This window comes from Monopterus albus, unplaced genomic scaffold, assembly GCF_001952655.1.
Source record: "Monopterus albus unplaced genomic scaffold, M_albus_1.0 scaffold62.1, whole genome shotgun sequence".
Classification (NCBI taxonomy): Eukaryota; Metazoa; Chordata; class Actinopteri; order Synbranchiformes; family Synbranchidae; genus Monopterus; species Monopterus albus.
In genome coordinates this window covers 1,422,029-1,444,432 of record NW_018127942.1, presented here as the reverse complement: position 1 = coordinate 1,444,432, position 22,404 = coordinate 1,422,029, and the positions used below count along the sequence as shown (strand labels likewise).

Sequence of the window (22,404 nt, the reverse complement as noted above, 5' to 3'; positions counted from 1 at the left end):
AACACATTATAAGGGTTTGGAAAGTGGGTCAAGCTCATGCAGCGTCATGCAGGGGGAGCGTATGGTTCTGATCTGGCCGCAGGGCTCACTCTGTTCTGCTCGATGCCAGACCTCCAGCCAAAGTCCATCACCCACACTCACCCCACCACTGCCCTGGCCTCCCCCCCCCCCACCCCCCTCGTCTTTGTGACAGTGCACTGAATACTGAAGAAGCAGGCTGGTTTACAAAGGATGCTCTTTTCTCTGTCTTCTGTACTCCCTGTTCTCTTTCACCCCACATTGTTTTTTACTCTCAACTCTCTTAGCTCTCTCCCTTCCCTGCTCAGTCTCTGAGCTTTCTTCTCTGCACCTCTCATTCTTTCTCAATTTCTTCATCCTCACCTTTGCTTCTCTGCCTCCTACCCTCCTCGCTGTATTTATTTCACAAAACCTTCCATCTACTCCTTACTGCCTCGCCTCCTTTCCTCCCCTCATTCTCTCTCTCTCTCCCTCCCTCCCTAGAAAAGCATCTATTATTAACAAACACCTCTGACTCTCGCCAAAGACTGAACCAAGGTTCAGGCCAAGTTCCTCAGCATTTTAATCATCAATAATGAGCAAGAAATAATAAATTAAAATGCTTCAATCAAGCCTGTTTGGGTGACAGCAATTAATTCATGCCTCACATACAGTATGTGCAGCTCGTCTTAACAGGTGTTCCCTGCATAACAATGTATTTTTACCCAATATGCTGTATCCCAGGTTTCATGCTGTGAGAGGCATACCAGCATATGTCATATAAATCGATCAAGCAGCATGCAATGACCAAAATACACAGTGAATGAGAGCTCACATTCCAGCAGATAATGCACATCATGTCAGTCCTGCTAACAGGGAGACATTACTGTAACTGTAGAATCAGTCGTGCATGGGTTCCCGCCGGAGGGGTTGTGTTTAACCTCTCTTGAGGCAGGTTTCTGCAGCGGCTGCCATCCGAGGGCACAGGCACTTTGCTGTCAGACGAGCGCAGCTATGTACAGGCGAGGGGTGTCCCTGGTGACGAGTATGGCCTCTTTTTTTATAATCTGCTGCCCTCCTCTCTTTGAACAAACACAAGAGCTCAGAGCGGTGACTTGTCAGCAGTCCACCACTTAGAAAAACCACAAATTCTTTACCACTTCAGCTGGTGGAGCTTGCTGAACTACGGGCTGCAGCTATTGTTTTGTTCGGTGAAAGGGATACAGCACAGCGATGGCTGCCCCTAATACTGCTGCTTTAGATAGTAGGACAAGTTGGACGAATTCACAAGCCAAGCTGGAAATCAGATAAATCTGAGTATGTCCCGTTTATCACTGGTTTATTTATACTGGTAAACATCAAACAGAATCAACTGTAAAATCAAGAGCTGACATTCTCCCTTACTTGTGATTATCATTTCTCTTACATAGATTCATTTACAATGGTTGTCATTGGTGCGACATGATAATGTCAGTAAGTAAAAAATATGGAAACAAACCGTTCCTCACGATCTCATCCACACGTACAATCAGATTACTTCCCACACCTGTCACGCTGTTGGTCGTGGTTCAGTTGTCACCCAAATGAGCCAAGAGAGGAATCTTATCAGAGCTGAGTCTTTATGTAATTATGCAATAAAAATGTATCGATTCAAACCAGAGGGCAGTATTAGGCTGAGTCGACTTGTGCCACAAAAAATGCTGCATTGTGCTGTGTCTGGGAGTGTCAGTGATGAAAGGATGGAATGCTGTCTGTCTACTACATTGTGTTCCGACACCTCTGGGATGTAATGCACATTCATAATCTCCCCCAAAACTTTGCCAAGGTATTTAATATATGTCACCATCTGTCTGTAGCGCTGGAGACAAGAATCATGTTCAAAGTCTACAGAGATTGTATCACTTAAAGTAACAGGCAATGAGACTGTGAGTATAATAACCCCATCCCCTGTGTGTTTCTTTTTTTTTTTTTTTTATAATACAGTATGTCCAGCTTACTGCATTCAATACCACATGAATACTTATAGTTGTACTGAGATATACAGAATCTCACACAACTTAACATTTTTGTACATGAAGTTGTTTTATACATTGTTGTGCCTTTCATCAAAGTTTGGTCAAATGTCATTATAAAGAAGACTTTCATAGGCTATAAGGTAGAAAACAAATGTGAAATGTTTCCTGTAACCCTGTATGCCTGCCTTGCTCCCAAACATATGAGTGTAGCCTACAGGTCCTTCAATAGGGTGCACAGAAGCTCAAAACAAGGGAGACAATTCCTGTCTCATCCACAGCGGGCCACATATCCACTTTAAGAAAACGAGAGAATGCGGGTGAGAGGCTCCAAATCATAAAGTGCTCTCCAGAAGCCACTCTGACCTGGAGAGTTTGTCCCTGGCCCGGTGAATGTTTGTTGTGCTCTCGAGTTGTGGCAGCTCTCCGCTCATCGACAGGCTGCGCTTGGAGCGCAGACTGGCCCCAGGTTTGGGGTAGGCCACATAACAGCGCTCTCTGTATGAGTCTGCATTAAGGGAGTGCCTGCGGTTCACCCTCATTCCCCCTGCAGGCACAGTCATGTAATGCCGAGTGGCCTGGTGGGGCCGCGGACCCCTAGGAATGGAAGTCCATTTGGTTGGTTGGCCAAGAACTGCTAGAGCGATGGTGTGGGCCATTTTAACATCTGACGAGTTATTCCGGTTCATGTTATCAAGCTCAACATCTGCCTGAGCTTCAGCTTGGTGAGCCTCTGAGGGTTTTGGTGGAGCACTGGAACGTTTGGGTCTCAGAGCGCCTGGGGAGGCTGGGTGCCAGCTGTGGCTGCCTGCAGAAGTAGAGACAGTGCAGTCAGGGACGGAGGGTTTGGTGGTGGCTATAACAACTGGTGGTCGCTGCTTGGCTGGCTCTGGGGGTGGCAGGGCAACTCTGAGGCAGTCCTTGTCGTTCTTCTCTGGACGTAGAACCTGTTTAGAGAGGGATTTGGGAATCCCACAGCCCTGTAGCTGTCCGTCACTGCTCAGTGACCGAATATCTCCCATCTCTAGAGGCTGACAGGAGACAAATATGGAAAGGGAGAGAGAAGAATGAAACCAATTGATAGAGACACTCTTGTTTCAGTATCAGCAAAGCTGAAGAACACAACAGAAGAAAGCATGCCAAACTGACCTTATCTGCATCTCCCTGGTTACACACCCTGTAGCGCACAATGAGGAAGATGATAAAAGCAAGCACTGAGGCCACAATAATCCCTCCAATGATAATAACAATGGTGCCGCCAAGAAACTGGGACTGCATGAAATGACATCTCAAGTACTGTGGGTCGGTGGTGAAGTGGACACAACCTATCACCCTGGTGGCAGTCAGCGACGTCACCTGGTCATCGTAGATGGCCAGCACACACAGGTCATAGTGCGTACCAGCCGCCAGGTTGTTTACCAAGATGCTCTTACTGGTCGGGGGTATCATTCTGTGGAAAGAGAAGAAGCTTTGTGAGTTTGGACAAAGATGAGAATGGGTTAAATGAGAGGACACAGAAGCAAATCAGATGATACGACATAGTTTTGTAGGGATAAAATGGCATGACAATCATTTATCTCTGAGGAGACTAGTCAAGATCTGTCTAGACACAATCTTTGTGATATTTGATTTATTCCCTCCAGCATCATTGCAGATAAAAGGTTGCTCTCTGTAGGTAGGACACAGTATGCCTCTGTTTGTTCAAAACAACAGGATTACAGACTCAACTCTCTTAAGTGTCTTGAGTTTGGTAGTGGCTGCTGAACACCATATGTGCTGTTCACTTGGAGAAACAACGTCTGTGTGACGATCCTGTCATATCACAATGATTAGCACTATAAATGGAGGGAAATGAAAAAAATGCTGCGAATGCCAGTTTTTCAGATATACAGTAATGCTTTTTTTGTAAAACAGTGGCTGACTACTATTTCATCTTCCTATCAGTTACATTAGTGCTGACATTTTGTTTGATTTTGTTGATTAAGCATTATCAGGGTTTTGCACATAGTAAATGATACATTCCGACACAAGGGGATTATGAGTCAAGGAATAAGAAATCAGATACAGTGCATTAGTCTGTCTTCTTGATGGGATTATTATACACTGCAAATAATCATGATGACCCCCAGGTCTTATTCCTAATGACTAAATATCCAGAGGGAGTTAAGCATTCAAAGTGGACTATGCGGGTAAAACAAGGGTCAAACTGGATTATCGTTCCATTCAGCTGACATTTATTTGCATACACTCAGATTCAGGTATAATGCTCCTTTCCTAGGTTAAATTCTGTTATTTAGTCAGTAGTTAACAGAAAATGAGCGTTTTCTTCTTTCATGCTTAGTATTATCAGATATTTCTGCTTGTACCTATACACCAGTGAATCATCATAGGTCCCATTATACTGGATCTGGAACATGCGTATTCCAGGAATACTCCTCTGGAAGTTAAACTTCACCAGCGCTGAAGTGGATGTGGCCTCAGCAATTACTACTTTCTTCTCCTGGCTCGTCTTCGCATTCCCTAAAGGCACCCCACCCGCTTCTGCCCCTGTCTTAGTCACTGTGGCAATATCTGATGATCCGGGGTCAGGCTCCTGCTCTGTGACTGTGTTGTTGGTGATATGAGGGAGCTTAGTGATGACCAGATCTACCGTCTGCTGGGCTTCGCCGGCCGGGTTGGAGGCCACGCAGGTGAAAGAGCCTGGAACACAAAGCAATTATTTATCATCTTCCCTGATATTTATTATTATGTATAGGCCAAGTACTACAGGCCACATGTGCATTAAAAGACATAGGCCTATATAATCATCTTCAGTCATTAAAGGGATGTTAACATTTCGTATTTGCTTTCTTACTGGCAGTTAGATGAGAAATTTGATACCATTCTCTTGTTTATATGCTAAGCATGCAGCTGAAATAAGCAGCCAATTAGCTTAGCTTAGTATAAAGACTGGAAACGGGGGAAAACAGCTGGCCTAGCTGTGTAGCCATACCAGCACCTCTAAAGCTCACTCATCAACATGTTCTATCTCATTTGTTATATCCACTTAAAAAAACTTCACAGTTCTGTAAAGCTTTGTTAAAACAACTTGTCAACAGAATAAGGTTGCTCGCATAAATCTCCTCATAAAAGAACAAAGTGAATTTTTACTATTTGTTTTTTGTACAGACTTGTACAGATATATAGATTAATGTGCTTCAGGGGTGATTGTAGACTCAGTTTGTTACTTTCAGAAACAGCTGTCCCCCCTTGTTTCCCGTCTTTATTCTAAGATAAGCTAACTGGCTGCAGCTTCATACATAACACTCATGAGAGTAGTATCAATCTTCTAACTCTTGGCAATAAAGCAAATACATATATTTCCAAAAATGCAAAAACAAAAACTGAAATTTTAAGTATGTGATGAATTGACCACTAACTCATAAAGGTGTGAAAAAGTAAATCCTCTAGATATACATGAAACTTAACCATGAAAGTGAAGAAGTCACTTTCATTCTATAGGGTGACTTTTCTCACTGTGTGCCAGACATTCTTCCCCACTCTAAACTTTATTACCTGGTGTAGACAACTACTCTAGTCCTATAGGCTTCTGCGTACACAAACAAACAGCTAATTTTGTTCAGTCAACACCACACACACACACAGCCACCGGGGTGTGTAAACAAACCGGAGTCCTTGACAGTGCTGATGAGGATGTCCAGCGTGCCATCTGTGTGGACGACAGCCCTGGAGGAGTTGGACATCAGGCGTCCATCAGGGGCGATCCAGTGAATGATGGGGTCGGGGTCGCCCCTAGCCTTACAGCGCAGAGTCACACTCTGACCCTCCAAAGCTCGTAGCTCCTGAGGCCGAAAGAGGCACAATGGTTAGCGGGAGGGTGACAAAATGATTAGATAATGCACTACATCCTAAAACTGAAAAACCCTCTGAGCTAACAGTGATCATTTGTAGTTTACCAAGACAGTCTGATTAAATGAGATACTGTAATTAATATCTTTTTTTATGGTGTGGTGTTTTAAAACCTCATTTTCTGTAAATATAATCAAGTTGATAATTGTCACAATATCAAATTATCATGATTATGAAGGCAATAGAATCAATATGACAGTCCACTGCAGTGTACACACCGGAGTCTAAGTGAAAAATAGTGCTCTGTGTAATTATGTAAGCGAGGTGTGCTGAATGTGAATGAGATGGTATGGCTGTTATTATTTGGCAAGGAATTGATCAGATAATTTTGTTTGGACATATGAATCAAGAGCTAAACAACTGTAAGCTGTCACTGTGTAATAAGAGTGTCACCACTGATCCATCAAAAGGAACTCCTGTAAAAACGCTCCACTGGCTACATTTTGATTGCTTTTTTTTTAAGTAAATCCTTTACATTTTACAATATTCAGTTAGCTGTGTGCCCAGATGAGTACCAGAAGTCTTGGAAGACTCCTCTGGCTCACAAAGCTAATACATGTCATGACAGTCAAAGAAAATGCAAAGCGCCACCTTGGATTAACCGAGGCATAATCCAACGTCTGGCTCAGACAATTAATTGCTGTCTTAACTGAGATTATATACCTGAGAGTGCCTGGTGATGAGAGGAGGTTCACACAAGAACTCTTCCTCTGAAACAGTCCAGAAATAGCGTCCGGAGAGGTGCTGCGGTGAAGCACAGGTCTCTAGATCATCCTCCCTCCTCAACCTCCGCAGCCAGAGCAGCTCACAGTTACACCTCAGAGGGTTCCCTCCGAAACTCAGCGCAAAGGAAGAAGGTCCCATTATCCCAGAAGTGGCAAGGGAGCCTGCTCTTTGGAAAATGGGGTCAGGAGGAAGCTTCTGCAGCTTGTTGGAGGTCACATCCAGCCTTTTGAGCTTCTGCAGCCCAGAGAAGGTGCCCTCTGGGATGTAGCTGAGCATGTTGTGGTCTAAATTGAGAGTGTGGAGATTGGGCATCCTCTGGATGGCCACCCATGGGGCACTTTCTAAGTTATTATAGGATAAGTCCAGCTCTTCCAGTGCTGTCACATCATTAAAGGCTCCGATCTGGATGTGTGTTAGCTGGTTGTTGTTGAGGATAAGGTGGTGCAGCTTGGACATGCCACTGAAGGTGTCGTTGGTGATGTGGATTAGACGGTTGCTGTCGAGGTGAAGGGCTCGTAGGTTCTCCAAGTCTTTGAAGGCATGAGGCGCGATGGCACCAATAGTGTTCCGAGAGAGGGTCAGGTCTACCAGCTTGGTCATGTTAGCAAAGTCTTTGCGTTTGATGCTGGTTACAAAGTTATCCCCAAGACGCATTTCCACTGTGTGTCTGTCGATATTTGGGGGCACAAACAGCAGCCCCTTTTTGTCACACAGAGTTGCCAGGTTGGGGTTAAGCACCTGGCAGACACAGCGTTTGGGGCAGATTTGAACTTTGTGCGCCTTCACAGCCACACTGACGACTATGAGATAAACCAAGAGAGACTCCATTTGGTTTTTCAGTCAGGTCAACAGACCTAAAAAGGAACAGAGCAAACAGAGAGGAACTGTTTATAAAACAAAGCATGAAATCTGGGATTGTATTTTGTGTCATTAAAGCTTTATCAAGCTTTAATTTTTGTAACTGTCTAATCACATGTGACATTGAAAAATCCCTCCTCAAGAGAGAACCGGTGGTCTCTGCTCTGTAAAGTTAAAGCTTTTCGGTTAGATTTGAAACACTATCATTTCCAGCTCACAGATAAGATTTACAGAGACCAAGTACTGAACAGAAAGCTAAGTGGGTGAATGCCTGAACAAACAATAAATGCTGTGCAATTAGACATGAAACTAATTAGTCACCTGCAGGTTTGAGAGTGAATCATCCCCAGTAATCGTGTATGATTTTTGAGACAGCTCTCCTTTTTAGCCCCCTGCTCAGTCGCTTGTACTTTTTGATATGATAATGCCAGTCCTTTTATGTTTGTGTACAGAAGGATTAAAGTCTAGACTGGCAGTCCGGGGCTTCATCAGAATTTGACTCATATCTTCCAGGATCGTATCACCAATAGGAAAGGATGACTGGGCCCAGTGCCTCAGTGAGGATATGCTATGCCTTGCTATTGATTTTCTCTCTGCTCTCTCTGCTGCTACTCTTACTTATGACACAACTGAGATGGGGGATAAGGAGGAATCCATTTGATGAATCCTGAGACCTTGTCAGGAATGTAGCATGTCATAAAACTAAGAAAGCGGGCATCAGATCACAGCTCTGCAGGCGTACCATGCAATGCGTCAAAGCAATAATGACATTGGCTGAGATTAACTTAGAACTGAACTGTAGGATCATTTTAGTTACACATGTGACAATCGCCCCTCTGTGTGTCCCATTACTGCACACAGAAAGGAACACCAATCCAAATAAACACAGAAAAACAAGAGATCCAATTCCACAACTGTATTAAAAATCCAGAGGCTAACCTTTAAATACAGAAAAGAATGGCTGATTTATGATTATAGCTTTCTGTGGTTTGCTAGTAATGCGTCCATTGTCGATGGTGGGTCTTGGAGAGTGTGCATAAAAGTCTTGCCTCAGCAAAGAGCCTGCCAACTGAGTGCCTTCATGCTTCAAAAGCTTCTGTTGCACCAGAGCTGTGGCACAAAACCCACGGTGTAATAACCTTGACAGTCGGAGTATGAGGAAAGTATCAGAGCAAAGAAAACATCAGACAGGACAGGAGTGACATGCTGCCATGTGGGGGCATGTTTTTAACATGAAAAGGGAGAGTGAAGGGAGCATGGTAGCATCCGCTGACAATGGTTACATTTTGACAGCTGGGTAGAATATAACAGCCCGACAGGGGAGAGGTCGCTTTGAAATGGCCCATAACAGTCAGGGGATGAATGAAATCATTGGAGGGAGCATGCTGGGTTGACATTTTCATGAATATTGCTGATTAAACAGTGATGCATCAATGTCTTTCTCGGCCTATTTTTACAACAAGGGACAACTTCATCAAGACACACAAGAGCCCCAGTTTGTGGAATGTAGTCTGAAGAGCGGGGGTGCAGAGATCCGACTGTGGAATCATTATTAAACGTTGTCGTGATTCTCTTTTAAAATGGCAGATGTCTTGAGTGTCAGTCAGTGCTGCAAAGCTATGTGTAGTGCTTTCCAAGTACCTGTGTGGAAAGTTTCATATCTATTTTTATTTGTGCATGCATGTGTAACAGAGGATAGTCCACAAAAGCTGAGGTGTACACAAGTGTGTTCATGCTTGTGTGCCTTCTACCTTCTGCTCTGACTGACTGGCACAACCTGTGGATGTGCAATGAAGTGGAGAAGACCTGCTACATCCAGACTTGAATGGCACTGAAGACGCGATATTGATTCAGTCTGTGGCGATGTTTTTTTTTTTTTATTGTTGAAAACTCAGCCAAACGTGAAGAGAATGGTTACAACGGTAATCCCTACAAAATATGTTCTGTGAGGACAAAAGGACGGCTCCTCACTGCTGAGACAGGGCAGGAAATATCTGGCGCTGTCTCCATAATTTGCATTTAATTATGGGTGTTCCACAAAGATTTGCATAACAGGTAGCATTGATCAGGTACAAGAACAAATAAGCAGACAATCAATCAATGTATTTATCAATCACGCACTTCATCTTTAAATGTCACAACCCTGGAAAATCATTATCTTCCAAGTTGGGCGGTTCATTATAGTGAGGTGACTTTGGAGTGTCACAGATACACAAGAAATCTGATTTTTCTGATACATTAACTGTAATCTCCTTTTTGGTCAGTCACATGTTCCTTTACTACCTCTGAGCAGGTCTTTTCATCCTCGAAGAACAGAGCAGACTGACAGCACACACCCACATATACACACCAGTGGGTGGACTTGTGCCTAATAGAAGTAGCTCACTACACAACAACCCCTAGCTATGGAGACAGACATTCATGTGTAGCAGCAGCATACTGTAGGAAAGGATATCTGTGGTGTCCCTGGGGCAGCATTCGCCAAGAAAAGCCTTATGCAGCATACTGCATGTCAGTTGGCTGGTGAGGTCATGGGGGATATTTTTTCAGATGGTCTAACTTATGCTGTAGCTCATGTGAGGAAGCCTCTGCAATCCATATCTGGGCATGGAATCAGGAAAAGCAGCCCTGTGAGAGGAAGTTAATGAGATGAAGTTTGCTTGGTTTGGCTCCACACAGGTCGACACAGTGGCACATGGCAGTGTCTCTACACCATCTCGTCTGGGTTTCTCAGGGAAAGGCAGCCGGACGTGTGCCACTGCCAAAAATAAGCTCTGTTATGTCAAGGAGGTAAACTGATGCTCCAACATGTTGGTAGAATAGTATTGACAAAACAGTGAAATAGGTCCTCAGCTTGCCTGCTTTATAGGACCAAATGGAGCTGCCGCATCTGCAGAAGAGGATCATATTTTGACTGAACTGGTAGAAAATGTATTGCGTCGAGTAAATGCTCCACTAGTCCAAACATGCTGACCAAACACTGATGCTGTTATGGACCGTTTAACTAGCACATCTGTGTTTGTGATTGTGGGTATGTGCTGTGACACCCTTTTCCTACAATCTGCCAATGCGATAGCTCTTGGGTGACAGCCTTGATGCCATGGCAACACAGATAACGTCAGTTTTGGGTGAGATGTAATCAGTGGCTCATTTTCAGATCACCTAATAATATTTTAGAATAAAGAGTCGCCTCTGGAGGAAAGGCCCTTGACAACTGAGGATATGTTTGGCGGCCAGAGCAGACCCATTGTACAATTTAGGACACTGATGAAAAGAAAGGAGATTCTGCACTCTGCTGATTTTGTACTGGATTCAATTTTTGAGTGACTGAATCATTATCCTTTTTTAGTCTTGCATGTAATAAAAACCAGCTTGTGTGCGAATATAAGTGTGTGCATACAAGAGTGCCAGGGGGACAGCGTCCTAAACAGACCCCACTGCATCAATAGAAGTGCTGTTCATCAACATTTACAACTCCCTCTTGTAGTGTTTTCCTTCACACAGTATCACAGGAAATTCAGTGCTGCCTTGATACAGGTATGTGGGGTATTTCTCATGACTGGCGCACGAGTCCAACAAATAAACAAGCAAATGCACACAGAAAACACTTCATTTTGGAGAAGTTGCAGTCTCTTACTGAAGAGGGAGACAAATTAAAATGCTAATCACTGGCTCTGGATCTTAATTCTTGCACCGCTGTGACGTGCCCTGATGTGAGGGGCTTATGACCTGGGATTTTCTTCTGGAAAGAGAAATGCAGAACACCACCTCTGAATATCAATAAGGCCCCGTCTTGTCAATGCTCTCCACAGTATGGGCCCCACAGGACTGTAGACTTTCAGATTTGACAATTCCCAAGTGCAATTTCAGGTACAGGAAGTGTAAGAAAAAGCTAAATTCCTGTTTCTCTTTGTGATAATACTGCGCACAATTACAAGTTTTCTTTTTATTGCACTTTAATGTATGAAAGCAAGCACAGCCATAATTAAATCCATGATAAGTGTATTCCCCCTCTTCAAAGAACCTCTGGATCTTTTTTTTTTTACCTCACCCAGCAGCAAAATTGCTAAATAATGTATAATCTTCTCTGTCATTGTGTTGTGTTATCAAAAACAGTACTCACTACAAACACATCTCAGTGTTTCAAATCTTAATGAAAGCATTTCTTTTGCTTATTTTGTGGTGAGTGAAAATTTGGGTCAGTGAAAGTGAAGCTGTTGTGCAGAATATCCTGGATGCTGATGAATCACATATCATTTCTCTGCTATCAGTAGCAGCGTATAAGCTACATGAGTGCATAAACAACATTAAGGGCAAATAAAAGCCACAAAATGAGGTGTGGGCTTGGTTTCACTGGTGTAGGAGCTACAACTGTGCCTCGGGCACTCATGAATAATAAGATATGGGATAACTGACAATCAATATAATACAGGAGCATTATACCTCATCCTTTATTTTAAAAAATCACTAGGACCATATTTTCACCACTCTTCATCAGTCATCTGACAAACATGTCCCCCTGTCCACCCACTTATCCTATTATTAATTGTGTTACTCAGGCTAATTCAGACTTTATCACAGCACAGACCAGCAGATAGCACTGGATCGTCTGTGCTGATTAAACACACAGTAAAACACAATACATCTGAGCTCAATCTCAATTTGCGCGCATTGAATAATGGGTACATTATTCTCAGTTTCACGTGTAGGAGAAAAAACAGCACAGAGTGCAGCCAAGTGGATACTAAAAATAAAACTGCTATCTGACAGCGTTCCTTGGCAAATTAGATTTTTTGACCTTGCGGTACAGTTCCCGGGCTGGTGGGTTACAGCCACTACCCCTGTCACAAGGGAAAATCTAGACCCTTTCAGATGAGTCCTGAGAGAACTACTTCGAGTCAGTATTGACTGTCTCTCGTAAGACATTTCCCCAAAAGAGTTCAGAGGCAGCCTATATACTGTGATACTGAATTTACCTTGCAGATGAAACATCAAGACAAGTCAAAGGAGGGTGAGTTTGAGCTTGTTTCCTCCCAGGGGGGCTGAGAGCATACCGAGAGTGGCTTGCCTATAATGGGACCTCCGTCGCCTCTTGGAGATAATTTAGGTGTCCCGAAACACGCGTCTTGGTTCCTATAACATGTGACGGCCTGCAAAACCAGCGATGCCCTTCATGAAATCCATTTCTGGCAGATAAAGGGCGATTTCTCTGCGATCTCCTCACATCAGAGAAATGCAACTCAGATTTTCCTCTTTGATGAACAATGCTGGAAAACGCAGCCTGGAGGGTCCCGGTGTGGCTCCGATGGCTGCAGCTGTACGGGATCGCCTCTACTGCGCATCCGCCTGTGTGCACCTCCAGAAGAGAAAACGCCTTTGTAAGCGACAGGCTGCTTTAATATCTACAGCGCTGTGAGTGACTGGTGCTGTTCCGAGTCCAGCCAGATGTTCAGATCACATTCACTGGGTTTTTACTGGCGACGCAGGGCTCATGGCGAATTAATCCAGATTGACCGAAAGGTTGCTGCCATAATATACGCCTCCCCCCCCTTCTGCCCCCGGACTACTGTCAACCACCGACCCGGCTCCATTTCTGACCAGGGGTGCTGTGCTCGGAATGGTAATCGGGGCGCTCCGAGCTGCACAGAGACCATTTGTGTGCACAGAGAGATGCAGTGCCTCTCAGCCTATCTCACAGGCAAGCATCATAATTTATTCATGTAGGCTAGATTGAACTCTTCTGCACGAAAATGCAGCAGGGCTATCATATAAGAAATAAATGTAATTAAACAAAAAAAGTGTTTAAAGTGTTTAATCTACACATACAGGAGATTAAAAACGAGCCAGGCCATTATTAGACCAATAAGGGTCTAAATAAGCCACATCTTGAAAATCCATGCATTCCATTAGATTAAACCTTTGCTGTTCAGTACTGAATGTCTGCGTTAAGACAAATATAGCAGTCTATAGCTGAATATTCCTTCATGTATTATATAGATTAGTGGCAAGAAAATGTTGAGTTGGCTGAAACTGAAAGCCCTAGGGTGCCTGTGGGTCTGCCTGGCACCCAACCAACCACTATCTGATGCAATGATCCTATAAGGCCTTTTGTGCAAGTTGGAAAAGTAGCCAATGCACCTAAGTCTGTTACAGTACAGTGGCACAGCAGTCTTCATGGGCACGCACATTCAATTGTTTGGTTCCCAACTGCAATGACTTAACGTATAGTGCTCCTCAAGCCTCCCAGCACTTTGAAAATAGATGTTTTTTGTCATCCAGAGAGTCACCCTGACAATTTATATTTCATATCAACAGTTCTAACCAGTTATAACACAACCACTTAAGATCAGCAGCAACAGCCTCAGTGGTTTAAGCATTCATACTTATTGAGAACTGGAATGACATTAGTTTATTGAACTGTGTATCCTGCTGTGTGCACCGTCACTGACTTTACATGTAAAATTTTTGTTGTTTCACTCTTTGTGAGATCAAGACATCAGCAGACCTTCAGGCATTTATCTCAGAACACATGTTCGCAACCTGCAGAAAGCCCTAGAAGAAAAACTGACATTTACCAGTTTCAACAACATAGGAGCATTCTGCTGGTGGGAAGTGTTAATGTCAGGGCCTGTGATGTGACCTATTGTGAGTGTCTCATCATAGTCATTGTGAGCCGACTGTTGGTTTTGCTGTGCTCCTTTACTGTTTTAATTCATGTTGCTCTATTTCTCTCTCTCACTGGTGCATGTCATCCAGGAACTGCTGGTAGATGAGGTTGTCTGCCTGTTCACCCGTCCAGCTCTTCTTCTCCAAAAACAGGCCCACGCTGTCCCGCAGAGGGTCAGCAATGATCCGACTCCACAGGGTCTCTGTTATCCCCAGTAGCTCACGCACATGAGCAGAGAAGACCTGCAGGGTGCACAGCAGGGTTGTGCCCTTTGATAAAGTGTATGTTTACAGTATCTAAAAATTACTTAATAAGAGTCAAGTCTCACTGAGAGTGATAGTGTCTAAACTTTCAAGGAGATCTCACCAAGATTCTGGCATTATGATATGAAAAGGATCAAAGGTTACACTCCTCAAAAGAAATGCATCAGTGGACCTACAAGCTAAACCAATATACATCTTGATGGTATATACAATTCTTGTCTCAAGATCCTTCATTATGAGTTTACACTCACCACAGGAAACTGTTTCCTTTTTTCAGTTTGGTGCTTCTACAATAAGGCAGAGCTGAATACATAGAGGCACTCTTAGCCAATTTAGTTCTGACCGCCGGGATAGGTAAGAAAAACAGTCGCTTTTACTGTAATGTATGGGATGCATCTGATCTGAGGTGTTTGCTGGCAAGTTCCAAAGCACAACTTTAACTGGATGTACACATACAGGTATTTTAAAAATACCAGTATGTCTTTAAAATCTGTGATTCCAAGTCTTGGCAAGTGGATAGAGTTTACATGAATGAGTTTTCTCCCAGTGACGAGGTTGCCTGTGAAACATCACTGTGACAGAAAAGCATAATAAGGTCAGAGCTTTGAGAAGTGAAATATTATCTTGAAGGCTAACAGGCACATAACCTATGATGGTTAGTTATTACTGTTTAGTGAGGCAAATGTTTGAGGTAATGTTAACCTACTTTGTATTGTGGAAATCCTAAAGATTCAATCCATCTTGCAGCATCATCACAACTCCACTGTAGGACCTCCATGTTGCCTGTAAGAAAGTTGCCATGGAAACTGTTACCTGTACTAGGTGTTAATAGCCTAAGTGTTTCTTTCACCAGCCTAATCGCGTTTTTGCCCAGTCATAAACTCTATATTAAAATGTTATGTACTTGAGAAGTGAGAGGTTTTGGTTATTTGGCCACGTTTCTGACACCAAAGCTCCCTAAGAAGGTTTCTATCAGGTAACACTAGGTGTTTATAGGAATAGCCAATCAGATTCTTGTAATTTAGGGCGGCTGGTATATTGCTCGAAGTGATTGGCGTTTAGAGCGGATCTGTCCCGCCCACACCGGATGTAAACAGCGAATGTAGACAGTTTCATAGATTAACAAATCATCGGCGCTGGTGCTAAACACTGACATTCACATAGATGGTGTTTTGTAGATCTGTTCACAGCATTTAAATACCCCTACTCCCTGGAACAGTTCTAGTAGCCAAAGTTCTTTTTGCAATCCGGTGTCTCGTGAGATGGGTCGAAGGAAAAGAAAAATCAGGAAAAGAGGAACTCGACTTTTCACATTGGAAGAATTTTTCTGCCGGTCCCTACTGAATAAAAAAGGTAAAACAAATTCATGCCCGCCTTTTACAGAACTGTTGGCTTTGTTTGACGAGCATGCAACTCAGAATAGCTAACAACCTTTCCTGCTAGCTAGCAATATGTTTGCTTTAACGTTACACACACAGTCCACACTTTCTTTTTACACCCATTTAATATTCATAGGGAAGGTATTTTGTGCATTACATGAACAGGAGTGACAAGTCCAGTGCAGCTCTCAGACTTGGCTCTAATTCATAGTGCCTTGGACATTGAGTTTAACATGAACTGAAGTCAGCTAATGTGTGGTGTTTTACTTCTTGCAGGCCCCCTCCAGCTGGGTCGCATGTGTTACTCCTCCTGAGTGGTAAGAGTTTCCCCTCACCAGCTTTCATGGCTGAGGAATTAATTAATGGATGTTCTGTATTCAGCACAGGTTCCATTCATTTTTACATTACATACATTTTATCACATTGACTGTATCTTGGTGTTTGTTTACAGCTTTTTGTTATTTATTGGCCAATATATTGGCTGGCTGTATTGGTCTGCAATCTGCATGATTTGATTTGGCCTCTATGTACTGTCCTCAGATCTGAATGGTGTGGTCTATGTATTTGACTAAAGTGACTGAGCTAGGCAAAACCTCTATGTAAGGTTTCAGTTTTCATACCGTGGCATTAAACATAAAGGTGGTATTTATTTTATAGCACAAGCTCACAGTGGCATTGCATAGTCAGTGGAAGAGATTCTAAACCATCTATGCATTGAAAAGTCTCATTTCAGTATATATTCACTGACCCTTCCATACTACTACTAACTGACACAGTATGAACTAGCACTAATCTTCCTTCCTTCTGGTTACTACAGCATGCTTTACTGCATGCGTTATACTTACAGGAAGTGATTAAAAAGTAGCTAAGTACATTTACTCAAGTACTGTACTTAAGTGCAGTTTTGAGATATCTGTGCTTTACTTCAGTTTTCCCATCTTCTGCTGCTTTATACTTTGACTTCACTACATTTCAGAGGCAAATATTGTACTTTTTAATCCACAACATTTATTTGATAACTTTATGTACTTTACAGAATCATGTGAATAAAACAAAATAGAGTTTAATATTAAGATTTGATTGGTTTATTTAAATGCTACTCAGCAGTATGTAAAGTACTTCAGTTTATAAGAATGTACTGTATCCATTGTAGTTAGTCAAAGTCCAAGATGTTGTCTTCAAATGTCCTGTATTTTTCAGTTTACAGTGATATAAATTAAAGAAAAGCAGGAAATGTTAATATTTAAGAAGCTCCAACCAGTAGCTTTTGGGGCATTTTTGCTTGAAAAAATACTTAAACAATTAGTTGATTATGAAAACAGCTGATTATTTGATAACTGTTTCAGCTTTAATGGATATAGACTCTTCAGTACACTACATTTTATCACTGTATGGAAAGTGAAGCAAACTGAAAGGAATGCTGAAAGTCACTGTGTATGTTGTGGTGATGGATAAATGTCCTCAGTGAACTTGGTAATGATGAAACCAGGCAGCAGCAGATTTAATCATATGCTTCTGTGATCCTCTAGCCCACCACCAAGCTGTTCATTGATGGCAAGTTTGTCGAGTCCAGCACGTCTGAATGGCTTGACATTCACAACCCTTTAAGTATTTAAAGCTAAACTACACCAAGCCAGCACAGAGGCTGTACTAAAAGCTGGCTGCAGATAACCACTGCAGCTTTGTAGGGGCAACTTGTGTTGGAGATAAATGTTGCTCTGCCAATTTCTAATACTATAATTTGTAAAATGAGCGAAATTGGAGCACAGTCTATACAGACAGTCATGTTTTATATCTTCCAGAAAGGCCTTTCCTGCTGGTCTGTGTCAAAAAAGCCTCTAGCATGGCAGTGATTAGATATTGTAGCATACAGAATCTACTTTTAATCACATAACATTTCAACGCTTTAAAGTATATGAAACAGACATTTGATTATTAATATTAATGGCTTCATGTACATGTAGTGAGACCAAGTAACTACTTCCCCTGCTCTGTCTGCATGGACGGTCTCCTGCTCCTCAGGTCACAAATGAGGTGGTGGGATGTGTTCCCAGAGCTACCCAGGAGGAAATGCTGTGCTCCAGAGCCTTCCACTCCTGGTCCCAGACCTCCATCCTCAGCTGGCAGCAGATTTTCCTGTGCTACCAGCAGCTCATCAAGGACAACACTGTATGTATGAGTATGTTTTTGCTGATGTTTGAAATTCATCCCCTGTTGATTGTTCCTCTTATATTTTAGAAAGAACTGGCTAAAATAATCACCTTGGAGCAGGGTAAAACTCTTGCTGATGCAGATGGAGATGTATTTAGAGGACTGCGTAAGTAACACATCGACTTGACATCCAGCTGCATTATGTGGTTTTTATATCCTGATTGGATTAGAGTGCTTGTGAATATATAGCAGAGATCAACTTCCCCTGTTGAAACTGTTGTCTATTGTATCCGTGTCTTTTTGATGAAAAGTCCTTAGCTTTGGCAGCGCTTGATACCCAAGCCTGGGTGAAAGTTTGATACTAAGTGGCTGCAGGGTGTCCATTATTTGAGTGTAACAAAATATTCTCTTTAAAAGTGGCTTTTTAAATTAATAATGGGACCACGGTTTGGCTATTTTGCCATATAGAAGCTTTTCATGAGGCTTTTAAAGTCTTCAGTTATCACAAAGTAAGGGTTAAGGTAACAGTATTCCTGCAACATTACATTATTCAGTCATGATAATGTGTTACTTTCTATGCATTTTTATGCCTTTCTGTAAAGCACTCAGCAGCCCCTGCTTTTAGATGCTTGCTTTATATAGATAATCATGCAGTTCTCCCCACTGAGGCACACTCATTCACTTTGGCAAACTGGCATCAACAAGAATCATGTTCAGGAATTTTAAGAGCCGCTTGTAAATAAAGGAAGATGTGTTTTGGTTGTTACAGGACGGCACTGCCAAGGAAGTTCTTGTACTTGGTATAGCTCCCAGTTTTGGGATGCCCAAATTATTCTGACACACTACAGTAACTTATCAGCTGAAAGACAGGCTACATCTGCAGGTGTGCTGCCAGCATGAGAGATTTCTTACAGTACTGGGATCACAGGTGCTCAAAGTTCTCACAAGTTCTGTTTCAGTTTAATCATAGAGAAAAGAAATGCATTTTATTAGGCAAGAGACTATGTACAAAGTGGATAATGCATTTTGATGTAGGAATTAAATCACCTTAAATGGCTCATATTTCCCTCCAGATGCTGCCTATTACTTCAATACTTTGTGTATCCCATATCTCAACATCGATTTAACCTTGCAGTGTTTTATTGGTTGACTTTACACTTTTTTTGTCATCCCCTCTACTTCAGTGGTGGTCAAGCGCACCTGCAGCATTATATCCCTCATGCCGGGGGAAACCTTGTCCTCCATCACCAAGGGCATGGACACACCTACTACCTGCCCATCAGAGTGTGTGCTGTATCACCCCGTTTAACTTCTTTGCCATGATTCCTCTGTGGATGTTCCATCTCGGCATGGTGTGCGGCATCACCTACCTGATGAAAACCTCTGAGTGGGTGCCAACCTGCACCGTGCTCTTGGCCAAAATGCTTCAGGATGCTGGAGCACCAGACGGTACACTCAACATCATCCACCGCCAGCATGCAAACGAGTGTGTGTGTGTCTGTCTGTCTTTGTGCTTGTTCTGAAGCACATGATCTGTATGTGAAATGGTTGGAAAAAGGTCCAAGGACAATTCAAACACTAATCATGTACCCCGCGGCAATATGTAGAAAAGAACATTTCCATAATATATACAACCTATATTTGTAAGTAATTCACAAGTGTTGGAGGCAGAAGGATTTAAATCTCTGTATCCGAGGCCTCTGTGCTCTTATGTTTTGCCTAAAGGGTGCAGCACAGATAAAGACAGGATTTACACGTATCTTTGTGTAGAGGTGAACTTCATCTGTGACCACCCAGCCATCAAAGCCAACAGCTTTGTGGGCTCCAGCCGGGCTGAAAAATACATCTGTAAGCAGGGCTCCAAGTATGGCAAGCGTGTGCAGTCCAACATGGTACAGCAGAACTTAAAATACTCGTTTTAGCACACTAAATATACTTTTCTTTTATTAGGGGCTTCATTGTTTTCCATGGTAACAGTGTTCTTATTTTTTATGCGCACAAATGTATGGATCCATCTATTTACGTTTTTATTGTTACCATGAAAAGGTCTCAGTTCTTAGCTGTCAGTCACTGAGATTTGTAACATGTGATTAGCATTGTACTGCCTCAGATCTCCTACAGTCTACCGGAGACAGACCCTACAGAGCTGTGGCCTACATTTTGCATTTTAGGGTGCTAAGAACCATGATGTGGTGATGCCTGATGAGCATTTTCAACCAGCTAGTAGGTGCTGCCTTCGGAGCAGCTGGACAGCGGTGCATGGCTCTACCCATGAGAGCTGGCGGAGCACTCCAAATCACTCCAGGCCAGTGCAGGTAACTTTGAGTAACCATGTCAGTATTTGGAAAAATTTTATTGCTTGCATTTTGGTATTTGCTCTCATGTATTTTGATTGAAAGGATTGCCCTCTGTAAAAGGAAATGTTATATGTCTGTCCTGAAGGCGGTCAGCCAGGGGCAGATGTGGGTCCCCTGATCTCCCCTGAAGCCAAGACCAGGGTGCAGTCTTTGATCCAGAGTGGGGTGGATGAGGGCACCAAGCTGCTGCTGGATGGGAGAAATGTCATCGTCAAAGGTTATGAAAATGGCAGCTTTGTAGGACCAACCATCCTGGGCAATGTTGTGATGAGATGAGAACAGGAATTTGGCTGAGACAAAAGGTGCAACATAGCTGTCATTTTTTCACTTACCGAAACATCTAATACTATGCAAATGAATTTAGGGAATTTGGGAGTGATTTAAGAAACTTTGTAAAGTATAAAATGTACTATTAATAATGCTTCATGGAGACTTTGCTGTAGATGATGTGAAATCCTGAAGTTCTGATATGATCATTTTGCTGTGTTCTAGCCGGACATGAAGTGTTACAGAGAGGAGATCTTCAGACCAGTGCTTGTCGTGCTTAAGGTTGACAGTCTTAGTGAAGCCATTTCTATAATCAACAGCAACCCCTGCGGCAATGACACTGCCATCGTCACCACCAGTGGAGCTACTGTACAGCATGCAAATATACACGAGGTGGATGTAGGCCAGGTGAGAGATACTTTTACAGTGGCCAAATAAAAGGACATAGTCTGTTGAAGGTTTGGCTTTCAAACTGGGAAATAGACTACTCATCAAGTGCTTTTTTTTTTTTACATTTATTTTTGCAATATATAATAAAAGGCCAGCAAATCAAGAGGGTGCCATCACAGTGGAAACCCAAGGATACTACCCTGGGATGCTAAGCTTAATCGACAGTGCATCCATCATAACCTTCACTGACTTCTCACACACCTTAAGAGGAAACCCAAGGAGGAAGTGCGGAAATAAGTCACATGTCTTTTTAGGGACATATTCACACCAGGGTATTGGTTGGTTATTGAACTTTGAATATTCTGGACACTCTTGTTGCACAAACACACACTAATGCAAAATTACATCTGATTTGGTGACGAGAGACATTTTTTTTTGTGCTTTTTCCCTCCTGTTCACATCCTGTTCTGATCTGGTGAATCGTGATTTTAATCAAGCTCAGTAACTGTCATGATCCTTTGTGTGTTCCGGTGCCACATTTCTTAAAACCTAAAGAAGAAATCAAAAGCTTCAGGGATTCTGTTGCTGAGCAGTGATAGCAGAAGTCTTCTGTCAGTATCTTCTGTGGTTCTTTAGTTTGTTCTGTGTATCAGAGCATGGGGTAGATACTAAAGTATTTATAAATAGAGCAGTTGCTACATTGTGTTAACTCATTGTACTCCAGTACAATTGAAGCAGTGGTTGCTGCTCTTGTCCTCTAGATGTGTATCTATACTGAATCCAGTCCGGTGGTGGGATTTGTCTTCTGTGTGTCAGAGAGAGAGAGGTTCACAGTTTTGTACTAGTCTGTCAGAGTAATACTTTTTTGGTCATGAATGATGTAGATGTTAAATTACAATGTTTTACATATACATTTAAATGAGAAAACCATTGTGAAAAAGTATTAAGGGGATGAAAGTGTCGGTTGGTGTGCTGTAGTCAAGGTTCAGTCTGTAGTAGACATGATTTCATCCAGAGTATTTGAGCTACTTCAAACCTTGATTTCTCTCCTAAGAGTTGTGGCTGAAGATTGAGGGAAAACAAGATTATTTAAGTGTGTTGATCTGTTTGAATAAAGACACTAATTTGATTCAGCTGAATTGTGTTGAAATTGTCCTCTGGTTCTGTTGCATTGGACATTACATATTATGACAACATATTGGTATGCTAGAGTTAAGAAAGCACAGACAAAGGTTGCCAATTGAGCTCTACAGATGAAATGTGGGTGGTAATGTCTGAACTTGAGTCATTCTGATTCAGCAATGCATGACCTAATATTTTGCAGATGAAGGCATGCCACTGTTTTGACTAGCTGTGAAATGTAAACAGAAGTAATGCTCCTGGCAGAACATTAACCAGTGAATGTCTTTCCATTGACACCACTGACTG

General features: G+C 42.5%; 1 protein-coding gene and 1 pseudogene across 1 annotated transcript; one reads left to right on the top strand and one right to left on the bottom strand.

Moving 5' to 3' along the window:
* Window positions 1–1,362: 1,362 nt before the first annotated feature.
* On the bottom strand, window positions 1,363–13,195 carry lrfn5b (leucine rich repeat and fibronectin type III domain containing 5b). Its single transcript, XM_020603583.1, has 6 exons — window positions 12,479–13,195; window positions 6,582–7,498; window positions 5,677–5,851; window positions 4,376–4,709; window positions 3,159–3,459; window positions 1,363–3,040 (listed from the first exon to the last, which is right to left on the bottom strand). Exons 2-6 carry the CDS (start codon window positions 7,470–7,472, stop codon window positions 2,345–2,347), a joined length of 2,397 nt encoding a protein of 798 aa, XP_020459239.1. The 5' UTR covers window positions 7,473–7,498; window positions 12,479–13,195; the 3' UTR covers window positions 1,363–2,344.
* A 4,596-nt stretch (window positions 13,196–17,791) lies between these two features.
* Window positions 17,792–22,114, top strand: LOC109962181 (methylmalonate-semialdehyde dehydrogenase [acylating], mitochondrial-like; annotated as a pseudogene).
* The last annotated feature ends 290 nt before the right edge of the window (window positions 22,115–22,404 follow it).

What these genes read in the sequence shown, in the direction of transcription:
- lrfn5b (XM_020603583.1), bottom strand. Translation starts at nt 7,472, where the DNA reads ATGGAGTCTCTCTTGGTTTATCTCATAGTCGTCAGTGTGGCTGTGAAG. An exon ending in TCATCACCAGGCACTCTCAG is followed by an intron (nt 5,852 to 6,581) that starts GTATATAATCTC and finishes TTTCGGCCTCAG; the next exon opens with GAGCTACGAGCTTTGGAGGG. An exon ending in ACCAGGGAGATGCAGATAAG is followed by an intron (nt 3,041 to 3,158) that starts GTCAGTTTGGCA and finishes GTCTCCTGTCAG; the next exon opens with CCTCTAGAGATGGGAGATAT.